This window comes from Mus pahari, chromosome 20 (assembly GCF_900095145.1).
Source record: "Mus pahari chromosome 20, PAHARI_EIJ_v1.1, whole genome shotgun sequence".
In the NCBI taxonomy this organism is placed as follows: domain Eukaryota; kingdom Metazoa; phylum Chordata; class Mammalia; order Rodentia; family Muridae; genus Mus; species Mus pahari.
In genome coordinates this window covers 43,047,340-43,063,784 of record NC_034609.1, presented here as the reverse complement: position 1 = coordinate 43,063,784, position 16,445 = coordinate 43,047,340, and the positions used below count along the sequence as shown (strand labels likewise).

The 16,445-nt window shown below is 50.7% G+C and overlaps 1 protein-coding gene across 1 annotated transcript; it reads right to left on the bottom strand.

Moving 5' to 3' along the window:
- Positions 1 to 238: 238 nt before the first annotated feature.
- Klhl36 (kelch like family member 36) lies at positions 239 to 14,249 on the bottom strand. Its single transcript, XM_021220535.2, has 5 exons — positions 14,068 to 14,249; positions 11,476 to 11,555; positions 6,419 to 7,489; positions 2,616 to 2,773; positions 239 to 938 (listed from the first exon to the last, which is right to left on the bottom strand). The coding sequence occupies exons 2-5, from the start codon at positions 11,536 to 11,538 to the stop codon at positions 386 to 388; spliced, it is 1,845 nt and encodes a 614-aa protein (XP_021076194.1). The 5' UTR covers positions 11,539 to 11,555; positions 14,068 to 14,249; the 3' UTR covers positions 239 to 385.
- Positions 14,250 to 16,445: the final 2,196 nt, after the last annotated feature.

Here is a 16,445-nt window from a genome sequence, read left to right as displayed (position 1 = left end):
TCTGGGCCGGCCTCCTGCTGGCCCTCAGCACATAGTGGGTGTCTGTGAGAGAGTTTGGCCAGGTTTGGAGAGGCCCAGACCTTGGAGACCCAGAGTTTTACTGCAAAGCTTTCTATACAGCCCGTGAGCCAGCTACGGTTGGCAGAGACAGACATGGGGACCTTCGGGAGTGTGTGACCCGAAGAAGGTCTGTGCAGGCATGAAGGCCCTGATGTAAGTATTCAAACAAGATAATTTGTGAAATTGTGAAGAATATTTAATTATTATTTACTGTGGTAGCATAGAAAGACCAGGAATGAAAAAAGTACAAAAAGCTGCTGGGGGACGGGGGTGGGGGGAGAGGAAGGATGGTCGCGGAGACGGCTGCCTCTGTGAGCACTCGGGGTCACTGACCTCGGTCCTGGTGTTTGTCCTTGTTCCTCTTCTTCTTTTCCTCCAGCCTCGGGTTAAGGGCGCACACACAGGCTGACACGCCCGCAATGGCGTTGGGGAGGTCGGGGCCCCGGCTCCACCTGTTGGCCTCGCGATCATACACCTGCATAGCTCTGGAGAAGGCTGTGGTTTCCCAGCTGTAACCCCCCAGGATGTAGATGCGGCCCTGCCACACAGCCACGCCCGACTCGCTGTTGGCCTGCAGCAGCGGTGCCACGCGAGTCCACTGGTTGCACTGTGGGCTGTAGGCCTCCACGCCCAGCACGTCGAAGCGTTCCATGGACTCCATGTGGTCGTCGCTGCCCCCGATGGAGTAGATGCTGTCGCCCAGGCTGCACATACTGTGCCAACCCCGAGCTGTTGTCATGGGCCTCCTCTCCTCCCACACATCCGTCCGGTGGTCATAGCACAGCAGGTTCTTGCGGTATGGGCCAATCTGGTAGTCATGGCCCCCTGAGATGTAGACAAAGTCTTTGTAGATGGTACCCGCGTGGCCATAGGTGAACCTGCAGAGAGGCCGGAGGACAGAAGAGCTGAGGGGAAGGTAGCCTGCTGCCATGGACAAGGGGTACAGGATGCAGGTGAACAAGCGGTCCCTACATCCAGGAGGATGCACGGGAGCGTTGTGCTTTCTGTGCAGTTTTCTGTAAGCTTGACTCCTCTAAACATTATCAATGTGGAAAAAAAAGAGAGAGAGAGAGAGAGAAACACAGAAAAGAATGTATATCCGGGCCTGTGATCATGCCTTTAATCCTAGCACCGAGCAGGGAGATCTCTGTGAGTTCCAGGCCAGCCAAGAGTACACGGTAAGACCTAGGCCAGAGAGGGCTCAGTGGGTAAAGATGCTCGCGGTCAAGCCCGACAACCTGAGGTTGATCCTTGGAACCCACACGGTGGAAGAAGAGACTAACTCCTGTGAGCTGTCCTCTGACCACGTGTGTGCCGTGGCACCTGAATGTGCACATGTAACACACACACACACACAATAAGTGACTGTAAAAGACAAAATCCCAAAATAAAGCTCGGGGGCAAGAACATGAAGGGTCGTGTGGTTTAGTCAGCAATCGGGGCAGGAGAAGGCTGGGATGGCGTACACAGGAAGAGCCCAGGGCAGGCAGAAGAGACGGGACAGCCCAGCCCCTAGCTCAGGTGGGGGTTCATGCAGACCCTGCTATGGCAATATCCAATGAAAGCTGGACAGGAAAGTAATAAACGTGGGTCATGCATGAACTGCTAATGTCACCGTGGATTGAGGTCACCCCAACAGAGGGTACAGGAGGTCTCCCAAGGAGTAATTCCACCCCTACACAATTGTTCCAAGAAGGTGACGGTGGTGGCACCTGCTCTTAGCATGACTACCAATTTCACTTCACCCGATAAATAATGATATGGCACCCACCCTGTGATCCCATCAACAGGCAACCATTTATACCACTGATCACCGCTTACTTCCAGTCTCTGGCTGCCTCTCCACTCACCAGGCTGCTGTGGATGCCCAGGGCCTCAGTCGCAGTGACACTGGCTCAGCACCAGTGTCCAGCAATTACCCGCTGGTTTTCAATCCATACTTATTTGAGACAAAGTCTCAGTATGCAGCCCGGTATGGCCTCAAACTCAATCTCCTGCCTCAGTTCCCTGGGACCGAGTCCCCTAGATAAGTAGTTTATCCCACAGCCAGACCAGTTCAGAGAGTCTGGGTTCAGGTGCAGCATAGGGGTGGTAATCAGGTGGCGTGCAGGTTTGACGGATCGTTGGCACAACCCACATTCAATGATCCAATACCCAGTTGTGGGCCTGGGGAGGGGAGGGTACATCACGACCCTGGGGTGGGGTGCTCCCTGCCTGCTGGAGGCCACAGGAGGATGTCACGGAGAGATGGTGTCTAACTTTCCCCAGGCTGTGCTGTGGTACCCACTTTGCAGATGAGCAAATGAAACCGGGTGGAGTGACGCTCCAGCCTCTCAGAACCCAGCCCCGCGAGGCACTTCACTCTCTGAAGCCCAGGACCCCAGTCAATTCAGAAATGGGATGCTTGTCTTGGTGGCAAGGCCTGCAACTGCCCTCAGCCCGCCATGGCCTAGCCGGCTCTGACGAAGCTAGGACATTTATGAAAACAGAGACCAAGACTAAACTTTATCCCGTGACGACATCGGCTTTCAGCATGGGCCCGAAGCCCTCATTACCTTGGCAAGCCAGCCACATAGGTCCACGAGTTGGTCTTGGGGCTGTAGGTCTCTACAGAAGACAGCGCTCCGTTCTCGTTCCGGCCACCGACTGCCACCAGCATGTCTTCAATGGAAGCTAGGTAGAAATCCACACGGCGCTGGTTCATGGACGCCACCTGTGAGGGGGGAGACACCTGAAGCTTCCCTTCCCCAGCCTTAGCACCAATATTCCTCAACTGTGTCCACAGAGTGAATGGGGCCAGGAGGGCCAGAGAGTGTGCGGATGTGGGGGGGGGGGAGGAAGAGGGGCCTGGTGGGAATTCTGAGAACCCCTGATACTTAGACTCAGATCCTAAGAGGTACATGGGACATGTGGCTTCTTCTTTTTCTTATTTATTTATTAACATATCTAAGTACACTGTCACTGTCTTCAGATGCACCAGAAGAAGGCGTCAGATCTCATTACAGATGGTTGTGAGCCACCAGGTGGTTGCTGGGATTTGAACTCAGGACTTTTGGAAGAGCAGTCAGTGAGCAGTCACTGCTCTTAACCACTGAGCCATCTCGCCAGCCCGGGGACACGTCTCTTCAAACTGGTTCAGCCATGTGGTTAACCGTGTGTCCTGGCATCATGCCAGACATGAATACGTTTCTAAAACAAAAACAAACACACACAACACCACCCCACCCCAGACTGGAGAGGTGGCTCAGCTGTGAAGAGTACTTGTTCTTACAGGGGATTTGGGTTCGATTCCCAGCACCCACATGGCCGCTCACAACCGCCCATAACTCTAACTCCAAGGGATCTGCTGTGCTCTTCTGACCCTCTCAGATATCAGACATGCGTGTGATGCTCAGACATGCATGCAAACATGGTACCCACACGCATAAAATTAAATAAATCCATGTAAAATTAAAACATTTCAAGGAGTCGGGCAGTGGTGGCGCATGCCTTTAATCCCAGCACTTGGGAGGCAGAGGCAGGCGGATTTCTGAGTTCGAGGCCAGCCTGGTCTACAAAGTGAGTACCAGGGCTATACAGAGAAACCCTGTCTCGAAAAACCAAAAAAAAAAAAAAAAAACAAAAACAAAAAAACCAAAAAACAAACAAACAAAAAAAACAAACAAAAAAACCATTTCAACGAAAGCCAGCTTGCCCTTCTCCCCCATTAGATGTATGTTCATGGAGCTAGGAACGAAACCCCAGGATTCCAGCATGCTGGGCAATGCCCTACTGCAATCCAGCTGGAAAAAAAAATTTTTTTTTTAATTAATGCTGACCATGTTAACTGAGCAGAAAGTGACTCAGCAGGCAGGCAGAGTGTAGAAGCTCTAGCCATGATAACTCAGGAGACCACAGGCCAAAGTTGGGCCTCCCAGAGGCCCCATTATGGTTTGTATATGCTTGGCAGAGGGAGTGGCACTATTTAGGAGGTGTGGCCGTGTTGGAGTGGGTGTGGTCTTGTGGTTGTGGGTGTGTCACCGTGGGCGTGGGCTTTAAGACCCTCATCCTAGCTGCCTGGGAGTTAGTATTATAGTAGCTTTCAGACAAAGATGTAGAACTCTCAGCTCCTCCTGCACCATGCCTGCCTGGATGCTGCCATGCTCCTGCCTTGATAAGGGACTGAACCTCTGAACCTGTAAGCCAGCCCCAATTAAATGTTGTCCTTATAAGAGTTGCTTTGCTCATGGTGTCTGCTCATAGCAGTAAAACTCTAACACAGGCTCCACTTAGTTTTTAGGTTTTTTTTTTTTTTTTTTTAGGTTTCTCAAGACAGTGTTTCTCTGTGTCGCCCTGGCTGTCCTGGAACTCACTTTGTAGATTAGGCTGGCCTTGAACTCAGAAATCCGCCTGCCTCTGCCTCCCAAGTGCTGGGATTAAAGGCGTGCGCCACCACGCCCGGCTGTTTTTGTTTTTTTGTTTTTAAATGTGTTATTATTGTGTATTTATGGGGGGGCAGGCATGCTATGACACGCGTGTGGCCATCAGAGGGCAACTCTGAGTTGATTCTCTCCTTCCATTTACGTGGGTTCCAAGGCTAGCCTCTTTACCTGCTAAGCCATCGTGCGGGCCCAGGTTAGAGTCTTGAGAATGGAACTGAAAGGTCACCTGGGATCCTTTGGTTTTTGTTTTTTCGACAGGACAGGGCCTCGAGCTAGGGTCCAGGACGACCTGGAATCACTATGTGGCCTAAGTTGGCCTCAGACTTGTGGCAATCCTCCTCCGTTAGCTTCCTAAGTCCTGGGGTGAGGTGTGAATATGAAGATAGATTCTGGTGGGTGGCAGTCTAGAGAGGTGATTTTACAAGGGTCACTGCACTTCAGCTGTATGTATGCCGGCTATGTATAACTCCAGCTATGAGGCCACAAGCATATTCAGGGGTGAAGTGTGAAACTTGGGGGGAGGCCAAGGAGCCATCTTGAAACTTCCGAGCCTTCGCTAGCTCAGGGTGATGGCCCCCATAGGCTCAGATACTTGATTGTTTTGTTTCCAGCTGGTGAACTGTTTGGGAAGGATTAGGAGGGGTGGCTTTGTTGGAGGAAGTGTGTCACAGGGGGTGATGAGCTTTTGAGGTTTCGAAAGCCCATTCCAGGCCCAGTCTCTGTACGTGCTGCCTGTGGATGAAAGGTAAAGCTCTTAGGACCTGCTGTGTCACCACGCCTGTCCGCTTTTAGCCATGATGATAAAGAACTAACTCTGACATTGTAAGCAAGGGCCCGTTAGATACCTTCTTTAGAAAATTATTTATTTTATATCACACATTTGGGTGTTTTGCCTGCATGTATGTATGTGAATACTTTGTGCTCATGGAGGTCAAAAGAGGACATCGGATCTCCTGGAACTAGAGTTATCCATGTTTATGAGCAATCCTGTGGGTGCCAGGAACTGAACTCTGGTCCTCTGCAAGAGCAATACATGCTCTAAACGGCCTGAGCCATGCCTCCAGCCCTACATGCTTGCTTGCTTGCTTGCTTGCTTGCTTGCTTCCTTCCTTCCTTCCTCTTTCTTTCTTTCTCTCTTTCTTCTTTCTTTCTAAGATTTATTTATTTATTATCTGTAAGTACACTGTAGCTGACTTCAGACACACCAGAAGAGGGCATCTGATCTCATTACGGATGGTTGTGAGCCACCATGTGGTTGCTGGGATTTGAACTCAGGACCTCTGGAAGAGCAGTCAGGCTCTTACCCGCTGAGCCATCTCTCCAGCCCTCCATGCTTTCTTTTATAAGAGTTGCCTTGGTCATGGTGTCTCTTCACAGCAATAGAACACTAAGACACTCAGCTGGAGTGCGTTAACAGGGCTGACGTGTGGGCTCCATGCTTGCCCTAGGTTGGGTTGAGCTCTGTTGTTTCCTGAAAATTACTCCCTAAACCTCTCCGCAAGAGAATCTCAGCAGAGGCTCTGAAACCCGGGGGCCCTGTCATAGAGCTTAGAGAAGTCATAACACACTGAGTATCTGTTAATTACAATTAAGTAAGGTTGAAAACATGCACCGGGGACATTTCATGTTCTCAGTGACCACATAGGGCCAGTGGCCATTATGTTGGGCACAGGACAGACCAGAATGCTCCCACAAAGGCAAAAGATTCTATGAATGCTGCTTTGGACTACAGCTAGCCCTTCAGATGGAGGCTGCCTGACCTTCCCTGACCCAGGTCTTGGTGCAGGGAGGGCAACATTGATGTGGCACATCACCTTCTCTTCATGCCTCTCTCAGAAGCAGGGCAGCCACCAAAGCCCGGAACCAGGAAGCCACAGTGAGGTTAGAGAGCTATAAAGAGGCCTCAAGAGGATAGAATTAATCTGCTTTAATCTCACCTTGATCCACTGTTTACGGCGGGGGTCATACCTATAAAGAAGGTTGGAGGCGGCATTCCCTCCGTTGTCTCTCGAGAAGCTGCCCCCGGCAATGAAGATGAAGCCCCCCAGCACAGCGACGCAGTGGTGGCTCCGGCGGGCCGGCAGGGATGTCTCCTTTACCCACTGCTCGTTCTTGGTGTCTAGGTAGCAGGTGTCATCGCTCAGCTCCAGACACCGCTCAGAGACCTCGCCCCCCACAAAGAGCAAGCACTCCTCGGAGCGCAGCAGCGTTCGCTTTGTCTGCAGGACAGGCTGGGCCACCAGGCTGTTGTGGTAGTGCATGGCCTCCTCTACAAAGCCCTCGCCGTTGGCCTCACTGGGCAGCAGCGAGCACATGGCCAGCTTCACCCGCTGTAACAGGATGTCCTCGGGGAAGAGGGGGAAGCGGATGTTTTCCAGCACACGGCGGGTGTGCACCTCGCGCTCCGGCTGCTGCGTGAGCCACTGCAGAGCCGCCTGCAGCAGGTCGTATTCCCACTTGTGCTGTACCTGGCCACTGCTCAGGTAGATACACAGCTTCTGCACGGAGACGGACTGAAGGAAGTCAGGCGTGAAGGACAGCGTGCTAAAGTGGCTCAGTACGAAGCTGTCGATGAAGGCGTCGAGCCTCTTGAGGCTGTAGATAGAAGCCAGCTCCTGCAGGTAGAGATAGTTGTCCTCGCTCACCTCCTGCTCCAGGTACTCGCAGCAGAAATCCACCACAGTCCAGATCTGCAGCAGATGCGCCGTCTCCAGGATGTAGTCAATGTTGCTGCCGTCCAGCTCCAGCTCGCTGCTGTAGAGGAAATCCACCACCGCTTTGAGCCCCACGTAGGAGGTGCCCACCAGCTCCACCTCCTTCTGGAAAGCTTCGCGCATGCCCAGTGTGAACATGGAGTTGAAGTAGTCGCTGCACACAGCCAGAAGGTTGCGGTGGGCTGGCACTTGCTGCTCTTCAACCACCAGGACCACGTCGCAGAAGAGGCCGTGCAGCCGCTGCTCGTTCAGCCGCTGCAGCACCGCGGTGGAGTGGTCAGGCCAATGGTACACCTGCACAAGAAGGTGTGTCAGGGAGAGGAGCACTGAGCTGTCACCCACAGCCTGCCCGGACCGCAGCCAGACCCCAGAGGTCGTGATACAATTGTGATGATGGAACACAAGCCCCGGAAGTAAACCCTAGAGTGTCAACAGTGCTTCTAAGAGTATATGTCTTCTGCCTTCTTTCCCTCCATCCTGAAATAAGTTTTAAAAATTTAGCTAGGCATGGTGGCCCATGCTTATAATCTTAGCACTCAAGAGGCAGAGGTTGGCGGGCCTCTGTGAGCTCAAGGGCAGTCTGGTGGTCTACCTAGAAATTTCCAGACCAGCCAGGACGACATAGAAACATTGTCTCAATTAAAGCAAAACAAGCAAGTAACATCTTGTATTAGCCCGTGTACACATTCCAGGACAGTGTGGATGTGGAGGGGAGAAGACAGCTTTCTCTTATTCCATCCAGGACCTCCTCGGACGGAGCTCAGGTTGTCTGCCATACTTGAGCAGTAAGGGATTTTCCATCTTGAGCCTTCTAGCCAGCCCCACTCTATATATTTCCTAGAAAGTGTCTGCTTGGCAAATCTCTGTGAGTTCAAGGCCAGCTTGGTTTACAGAGGGAGTTCTGGGATAGCCAGGACTATTAGACAGAGAAACCCTGCTTTGAAAAATCAAAACCAAGAAACTGCCTGCTTGCTTTCTGTCTTCCTCCTTTATAACCAGGAGTCTAAGAGTTTACATTTTTCTCTTTCCTTTCTTTCTTCTTCTAGGTCATGACAGATGTTTTTTGTTTTCACAGAATGTTTTTTTAAAAGATACACACACACACACTTGCTCTCTTCAGACACACCGGAAGAGGGCACTGGATCCCATTACAGATGGTTGTGAGCCATGGCTGGGAATTGAACTCAGGACCTTTAGAAAAACAGTCAGTGCTTTTTTTTTTTTTTAAGACAGGGTTTCTCTGTGTAGCTCTGGCTGTCCTGGAACTCACTTTGTAGATCAGGCTGGCCTCGAACTCAGAAATCCGCCTGCCTCTGCCTCCCAAGTGCTGGGATTAAAGGCATGTGCCACCAGTGCGCAGTCAGTGCTTTTATTCGCTGAGCCATCTCTTCAGCCTTGTGACAGATGGTTTGTAAATGTTTTCCCATCAGAAAAGTGGCACTCCCTAGGGAGAAGCCCCTAAATCCGGATGGACCAGCTCTGCCTCCCGCTGGCTGTGTGGTCTTAGGTGAGCCACAGAGCCTCTCTAATTCTGCATATTTATAATGTAGAGTTAGGGATCAGTCGATTGGAAAACCCAGCAAGCACTTGAGAAGCTTTGTCTGTGCTTGAGGCCCTGAGAGGAGGCCGCCTTCTCTGTCTTACAAAGGCTGAATTCACAGTCAGGTTTACCCTTCTCCCCCCCCCCCCCATCCACTGCCCAGTCTCCGGAGCACACAGTGGTCACCACCTATCCGATGCATGTTCTTGGATCCTAGGCTGAGAACCCAGGGACACAGCTGGAGGAATGCTGTCTTTCTCGGGGCTCATTTTGTGCTGTCCATGAGACAGAAGCAGGTAGGAGAGGAGAAGGGAGAGGATGGAGAAATGAGAAAAGGAGAAAGGAAGAGGAGGAAGACAAGAAGAAAATTCAACATAAGGAAAAGTAAGCTATTTGAAACATAAATAGCTGGTCTGTTCACAGAACACCAACCGAGAATGGCTAGCCTGAGACCAAGTGTGGAGGGAACAGGAAAGTGGGAAGACAGGCTGATGGTGTCTGCTGGCCCTTATCTCCCTGAGTAACTAAGTCTTCTCTTCATGAGTTCAGTGGCTGGGCTCTATCTATGTATCTATCTATGTGTCTATGTATCTAAATATCCGTATCTATGTATCTATTTATGTATCTAACTACCTATGCATCCTTCTATAGGTAAACAGGGTCTCATGTGCCCCAGGCTGGCCTTAAATTCTCTATGTAACTGAGGATGATTTTGAACATCTGGTCTTCCTGAGATTACCGGTGTGTGCTTGAATTACAGATGTACACCACACATGCAGTACTGGGGATTGGGTGAAGGGCTTCATGCATGGTAGGTAAGCCTTGTAACACCCTAACCATATCCCAGCTCCTTTCCTATTTTCCACTTTGAATCTGCTCTTAAGCACAGCCCATGCCTTCCCCGCACCCCTGGCAGATGCCTTTGTAACATAATCTCTTTAGCTCCTCCTGCTCCTATGTCTGATCACTCTGTCCACCTTGCAGGCTTGTGGGAAGGAACAGGCAAATTTCCTACAAGTTGAAGAAGATGACAGGTCCTCCTCAAGGTCACCTCCCTCTTGGCTCAGTGGGCTTGGTTCTCCTGCTTGTTCTTCTGTGACAGAATGACTGCTGTCAGCCCCCACCCCCACCCCCACCTGTGTGGCTCTTTATTCTGTTTTTCCTCTTACAGGAACACCTGTGGGGCCAGAAAGGAACAGAAGGAGGCAGGAGGATGGCTGGAAGCGCAGCCACCGGCAGCATTTGGTCATGTTCTTTTTATTTTGCTTAGGAGCTAGTTACACGGGCATCGCTGATGCCCACACCACACACTAGCTACATGGGCATCCCTGATGCCCACACTGCATACTAGTTACATGGGTGTGCCTGATGCCTACACTATACACTAGTTACACGGGCATCCCTGATGCCCACACTACACACTAGTTACATGGGTGTGCCTGATGCCCAAACTTACAGAACACATTTATGATTTAGTCAGCTTATTTGTTTTTTTGTTTTCCAGACAGGGTTTCTCTTTGTAGCCCTGGCTGTCCTGGAACTTGCTCTGTAGACCAGGTTGTCCTTGAACTCACAGTGATCCACCTGCCTCTGCCTCCCAAATGCTAGGACCAACGGTATATGTGCCACCACCTGGCTTATTTATTTTATTTTTCACGTCTAGAGATCTATGGGCTACAGCAAAACCTCCCACTTTAAAAACAAAGATGAAAAAAAATAAAAAACATGTTAAAAAAGAAAAGAAAACTTTTCTGCACTCCTGGGAGTCATTTTTCACCCCATTGGGGGCAATATTGTCACCTCAGAGAGGGTACCATCCAAAACAGTCATGTGATTTAATCTCCAAAGAGAAACATACATCCAATGTTGGTCCCCAAACTCAGGCTTCTACCTGCCTCTACCTCCCTAGTGCTGGGATTAAAGACATGCACTACCCACACCCCACCCCAACAGGCTGTTTTTGTTTGTTTGTTTGTTTGCTTGCTTTTTGAAAGGGGATCTTGCTATGTCACTGGCTGGCCAGCCAGCTTGGTTCTCATTATATAGCCAGGGCTGGCCTTAAACTCATGATTGTCTTCACGCCTCAGTCTCCAAGCACGAAGATTATAGATGTGTGGCACACCTAGCTGGGCAATGGCCATCTCCCCATCCCCCACCCCCAGCCCCCTACGATTCTCTCCTGGCTGAGAATGGTTCTAATGAAACCAGCTTGGTGTGGACTGGTAGCAGACCAGCTAGTCCACATTTGTTCACTCTTGGGGTCCCCAGGGAGTTGGATGCATCAGGGAAGACATTCTTAAGGTCAGGAGGTTGAGGTCTACCTTAAAGTCAGAGGCTGCGTTCTCAATGAGACTCATACTGGTTGGTAAGCCCCACACGAAGGCAGAAATCCCATGGTTCTTTTTTTTTTTTTTTTTTTTTTTTTGGTTTTTCGAGACAGGGTTTCTCTGTATAGCCCTGGCTGTCCTGGAACTCACTTTGTAGACCAGGCTGGCCTCGAACTCAGAAATCTGCCTGCCTCCGCCTCCCGAGTGCTGGGATTAAAGGTGTGCGCCACCACGGCCACCACGGCCTGGCACCCCATGGTTCTTTTCGGCCACCCTCATGGTGATCTGTGGAACGGAGGGGGCTATTCCCAGAGCTCCTCTGCAAACCTACATGTAGCCACAGTTAAGGAGATGTCAGCCAGAATGAGGTGATCAGAACTGATGCCATGGGTGGGAAGGGACTGCTCACGTACCTTTGAAGACTCGCTGATTTTGTATGGCCGGGACACCCGCATCTGCTTGCTTGTTGCCTCCATTGTGACCAATTTCAGACCTGCAATGAGAATGACATTCCTGAGCATGCAGCATTGACTTCAGGTTGGCTGGTCACTGCAGGCCCTGCTGGCAGGCACTGTGGTCAGCAAATGAAGAAACCGTCCCGTGGAGGAGAGTGACAGGAGAACAGAATACCGTGTGCAGGAAAGTCAGGTTGTCATAACTGCTGAGTGGGAGAAGTCCGCAAAGGGAATTGAGAGAGCAGAAACAGAGAGACCTCAACCACAAGAGCAGATAATATCAATCTGAAGGGTGTCTCAAGTCCTGGTACACAGGAGAGCACACAGTATAGTCTAGATTTTTCTGTTTGTTTGAAACAGGGTTTCTCTGTGCAGTTCTGGCTGTCCTGGAACTTGCTCTGTTGACAAGAGCTGACTCTGAACTCAAAAGAGATCTACCTGCCTCTGTCTCCCGAGTGCTGAGATTAAAAATGTGCAAACGCCACCAGGCTTAACCTAAGTTGTTTTATTTGGGGACTGTGGGGCAGGAGGCAGCCCAGTTGCTTTTTTTAAGACCTTAGGTATCTGTATGGGTATCAGAGTTTCTGGAACTCTGAGTCCATTTTATGGCCTTGGCTGGGGGGAAGGGGGCAACCTCCTTTACTTATATTTAATTCATCAAAGTCTGGCACGCATCACAGCATTTAGTCTGTGTCTCGTGTTCATGTTTTCTCCCTTAAATTCAATTAAATTTGTTTATTTTGTGAAAGTCTGGGAGAGTTTTTTTTTTTTCTCCCCATCTTTCCAGACCCAGGGATTGAACTCAAGTCATTAAGCTTGATAGCAAACACCTTTATCCACTAAGCCATCTCAGTGGCCCAAGACACCCACCTTTTGATGTTTAATCTAAAGTCTACCTTTTGGTTATGGCAGAGTTTTCGTGACAGTCATCATTGCGGAGCCTGGACTGCAGTGCGGATTCAAGCTAAAGGACTTCCTTTGCCATCTCAATTCCTCCCACACACGAGAGGCTAATGACAACAGTCCTACTTTATAGATGAGGACATTTCACATTCATAACACGAGTGAATGACACCAAAGTTGGGCCCTTCACCTCTGCAGGAAACAAGGCCCAGACATGACCAGTGTCATACTTTTAGATTCTCAGGAGGAAATGGAGGGTGAGAGACAGTTGTGACTGATGGGTACAGACTCTGCTCTGGGTGCCACCCTCGGGGCTTCTGTGAGCCTTCATTAATTTTCAACTCCACGAGACCATCCCCATCCTGTCCTTGATTCAAAACTCAAGAGGTCACAACGGGGGTGTGAAACAGCCCAGCCCATACAGCATCCAGCAGTCAGGAGTTCAGGGCCTCTGCACCCCATGGCTGTACTGTCTGGTTACAGGAGGGAGGAATCCCCAGGGAGAAACCTCCCCTGAGGTTTATGCTCTCAGACAAACACAAGCAATCCTACTGCTGGGCTGACCTTTCTGATCAAATCCATAGACCTGACACATGACGTTCCTACCTGCAGGAAATGCCAGGCTTTGGAGGACTTGGAAGTCTAAGTGGACACTGGCAGGGGACACCCAGTTAGGAATAAACCTGTTGGGCTAAGTTCAGAGAAATTCTGCTCAGGAACTCCCCGTCCCTATATCTTCTGGGGTGGGAGCAGAGATGCCGGAGGCAGTTAACACCTGCAAATTCCCTACTTACAACTCCTTGAAATAATCGTACCCCAAAGCCTCCCTCCCCCACAAAGCCCCTCTCTTTCTAGAAGGCTTGTTTAGTTAACAACCTGTGGAGAAGAGTCTTTTCCTGTCTCAATTCTTTACCCTCTTGTCCTTATAAAACCAACATGGACTGAAGCTACAAGACGAATCCCCCCCCCCCGCCCCCAGTTCTGCTGAGCCCACAATGAGAATCATTTTGTTTCCTACTGAACAAAGAGTCTCCGGTAAAGGTAAGTCAGCAGGGTTCTGAGATAAATGGGGTGAGCGAGGGGGCTCCAGTGTTCCCCTGGAGGAAGAAATCGGGACTTTCCATCCTGTTCCACTCTCTCTGGGAAAGAAGACACAACAGAATCTTTTGGAGAAAACTAGTAACTTTGTGACTAAGCTGTATCCAGGCAGGGACTCTCCCGGCTGCTGGGGGCCCAGAGAGAAAGGTAACAATCAACATCTAATTACTGCATACCCCTGATTCTCCCGGTTCACCTTGGCGGTCTGAGAATAGGCACCATTGTTCCCACAGGGATAAAACCACACCGTGGGTGGGCAGGTGGCCGAGGGGCCCACCCAAGGTCACAGACAGGAAAATATAGATACTCTCTCTGCCCATCTACTTAGGGCGGCCAGCCAGGTCTCTGGTTCCTCACTGTCTGGAAGCTTTCTTTTCTAGGCCAAGGAATCTAGAGAGAGTTCTCCAGTGCCAGGCTCGCCTTAGTCTCCCGGACCACTTCTGTGGCGCCTAGCTGCGTCCTGGACTACGTGCAAGCAGGTGTGGCGAAGGTGGAGAGCCCTCCACCCGGGATCCCCCGGAGCCAGCCCGCAGCCCAGGCGGCACTCACCGTCCCGTGTCCCGCCCCGAAGGTGCTGAGGTGCCGAGGGAGGCGTGGGCCGCACCTGTGCACCCGCGAGCCCGGATCGCGCCCGCTTGCGAGCCGCTACCAGAGCAGCGCATGCTGCAGGGCTCCCGGGCCCGCCCGAAGCGCAGCCATCCCTCTGCAAGGAAGTGCGAGCCTACACTGTCAATGGCGGCTGGGGGGGCGGGGCCGGCAGGCGGGGGAGAGGCGGGGTCTGCAGGATAAGGGGCGGAGCCTCGTCTGAGGGGCAGGCCTGTGAAGGCGGAGTGCAGCTTTAGGGGCGGGGCCTGAGGAGGCAGGAGGCAGGGGGTGTCGCCTTAGGGGCGGGGTCTGTGGATGGGAAGGCGCTGAGCTGGTCAAGATCTGTAAGAGGCATGGGGTCTCTTACTATTGATGGCACCTGGGTGTCCCCTAAGCAGGTCAGGCATGCGCCGCAGGAGCTTGCTGGCGCCCACGTCCCAGGCTCCAGGATATGAGGTGGCTCCGTGGGACAAACCACAGGGTGGGTCGGGAGCTCCAGGATAGCTGTAACCTTCTCATCTTCCCTCGGGTGGCTTCTGTTCACTGATTCTGTCAAGAGGCCTTTGTTGACAACTCTGCTAGTAGCCACACCTCCTACACTCTGGCCCGCTTTCTCCATACCTTTATCCCGGTCTATTATTATTACTTTTTTTTTTTTCAAGCTCAGTAGATTAAGCCCAGAGCCTCAACCACCACTCCCCCCAACTTTGACCAAGTCGATTCAAAATATTTTAAATAATTCTATCCTTCCTTTTCTTCCCTCCCTCTTCTCTGCCTGTCTGTTTCTGTCTCTGTCTCACACTCTCGTTCTCTCGCTCTCTAGAGCTTTTGCAGTTCGTTCTCTCTGTCTCTTTCTGTCTCTCTGTCACTTTCTTCTCCACTGGAAGTCCTCCAGCAAACGTTATGATCCTTCCTGGGCTTTTATGGCAGGTACATAACCTCTCAGTAAACATTTGTTGATCTCAGATCATTGTTAATTCATCTGTCAGTTATCAAACTTCACTCCTGTTATAGCCTGGAAGAACCTTGAAGAGGTTCCTCTACGTGAAAGACACTAAGGACACTCCCAACTGCATTTGGTGGCACACAGCTGTCATTTCAGTCCTTGGGAGGCTGAAGCAGGAAGATAAAGAGTTCAAGGCCAGCCTGGGCTACACAGAGAGACTGTCTCAGAAAAGCAAACCACTTGAAAACAAAACGTAAGTAAAATGTTCAAACAGGAAAACGGGAGAGCCAAGAAGCACAGTAGAGGATGCCAGGGGTGAGGGGGTTGGGACCGTTAACAAAGGAAAATTAGGGACTTTTGGGGGGAGATGATAAAGAAGTTTTGAAATGAGAATATTGTTAGTTGTATACCCGTGAGAGTATAAATTTATGCCTATTACCTATTAAGATATACCTAGAGTTTTTAAAAAAATCTTAAGGTAGACTAAGCAATTAGTTCTACTGTTGCTTTAGCTCGTTGCCATAGACAACCTAATGTAAGCTATTTTAATAATGTGTATCTTCACATTAGTATCTGAGGTGTTGGGTTCGGAAAGCCAAACTAGAAGACACACAGCCCTGAGGTGGGGGGGCTGCAGTCAGGCCTCGGACAAACCTGGGAATCCACAGGTGACCTCTGCCTGTAAAGCTAGCCTGGCCTCGTCCTGTCTCTCTAGGAAAGTGGGGTGAACTGATCTCACCTACTCCTTCCCACAGCGTTCTGCTTCAATTACAAAAGCAGTGAATGCTGGCCGACCGCACTGGGTGGCACCTGCAATCCTAGCACTCAGGAGGCAGAGGCAGGCGGATCACCATACATCTGAGGTAGGGCCTTGCTTTGTGGCCAGGGTTGGCTGGAATTCTTGGTTCTTCTGTCTCGGCCTCCTAAATTCATCTCTAAACAACAACAACAACAACAACAACAACAACAACAAAACAGTAATAATAATAACAATGCCATTGCTTGTTACGATGTGTGGGTTACAGCCCTGCACCTCACTATGCCCTGAACACTGCTTTAAGCTCTGCACGCACAGGAAATCACTCCATCTCCTCGACCCTGGGAGCAAGGCACTCTGCCCTCCCTGTTTACAGATTCTCAGAAAGTGAGGCCCGGAGAAGGAAGTCCCTGAGATATCTCACCTTTCAGGAGCAGATCGCTGGGGCTGGAGAGATGGCTCGGCAGTTAAGAGCACTGACTACTCTTCCAGAGGTCCTGAATTCAAATCCCAGCAACCACACAGTGGCTCACAACCATCTGTAATGAGATCAGATGCCCTCTTCTGGTGTGCCTGAAGACAGCTACAGTGTACTCATACATAAAATAAAAATAAATCTTAAAAAGAAAGAAAGAAAGA

Excerpts from the sequence above, each read along its gene's own strand:
- Klhl36 (XM_021220535.2), bottom strand. The coding sequence starts at position 11,538 with ATGGAGGCAACAAGCAAGCAGATGCGGGTGTCCCGGCCATACAAAATC. Across the intron at positions 7,490-11,475 it reads AAATCAGCGAGTCTTCAAAG|GTGTACCATTGGCCTGACCA; the intron begins GTACGTGAGCAG and ends CTTCTTGTGCAG. Across the intron at positions 939-2,615 it reads TATGTGGCTGGCTTGCCAAG|GTTCACCTATGGCCACGCGG; the intron begins GTAATGAGGGCT and ends GCCTCTCTGCAG.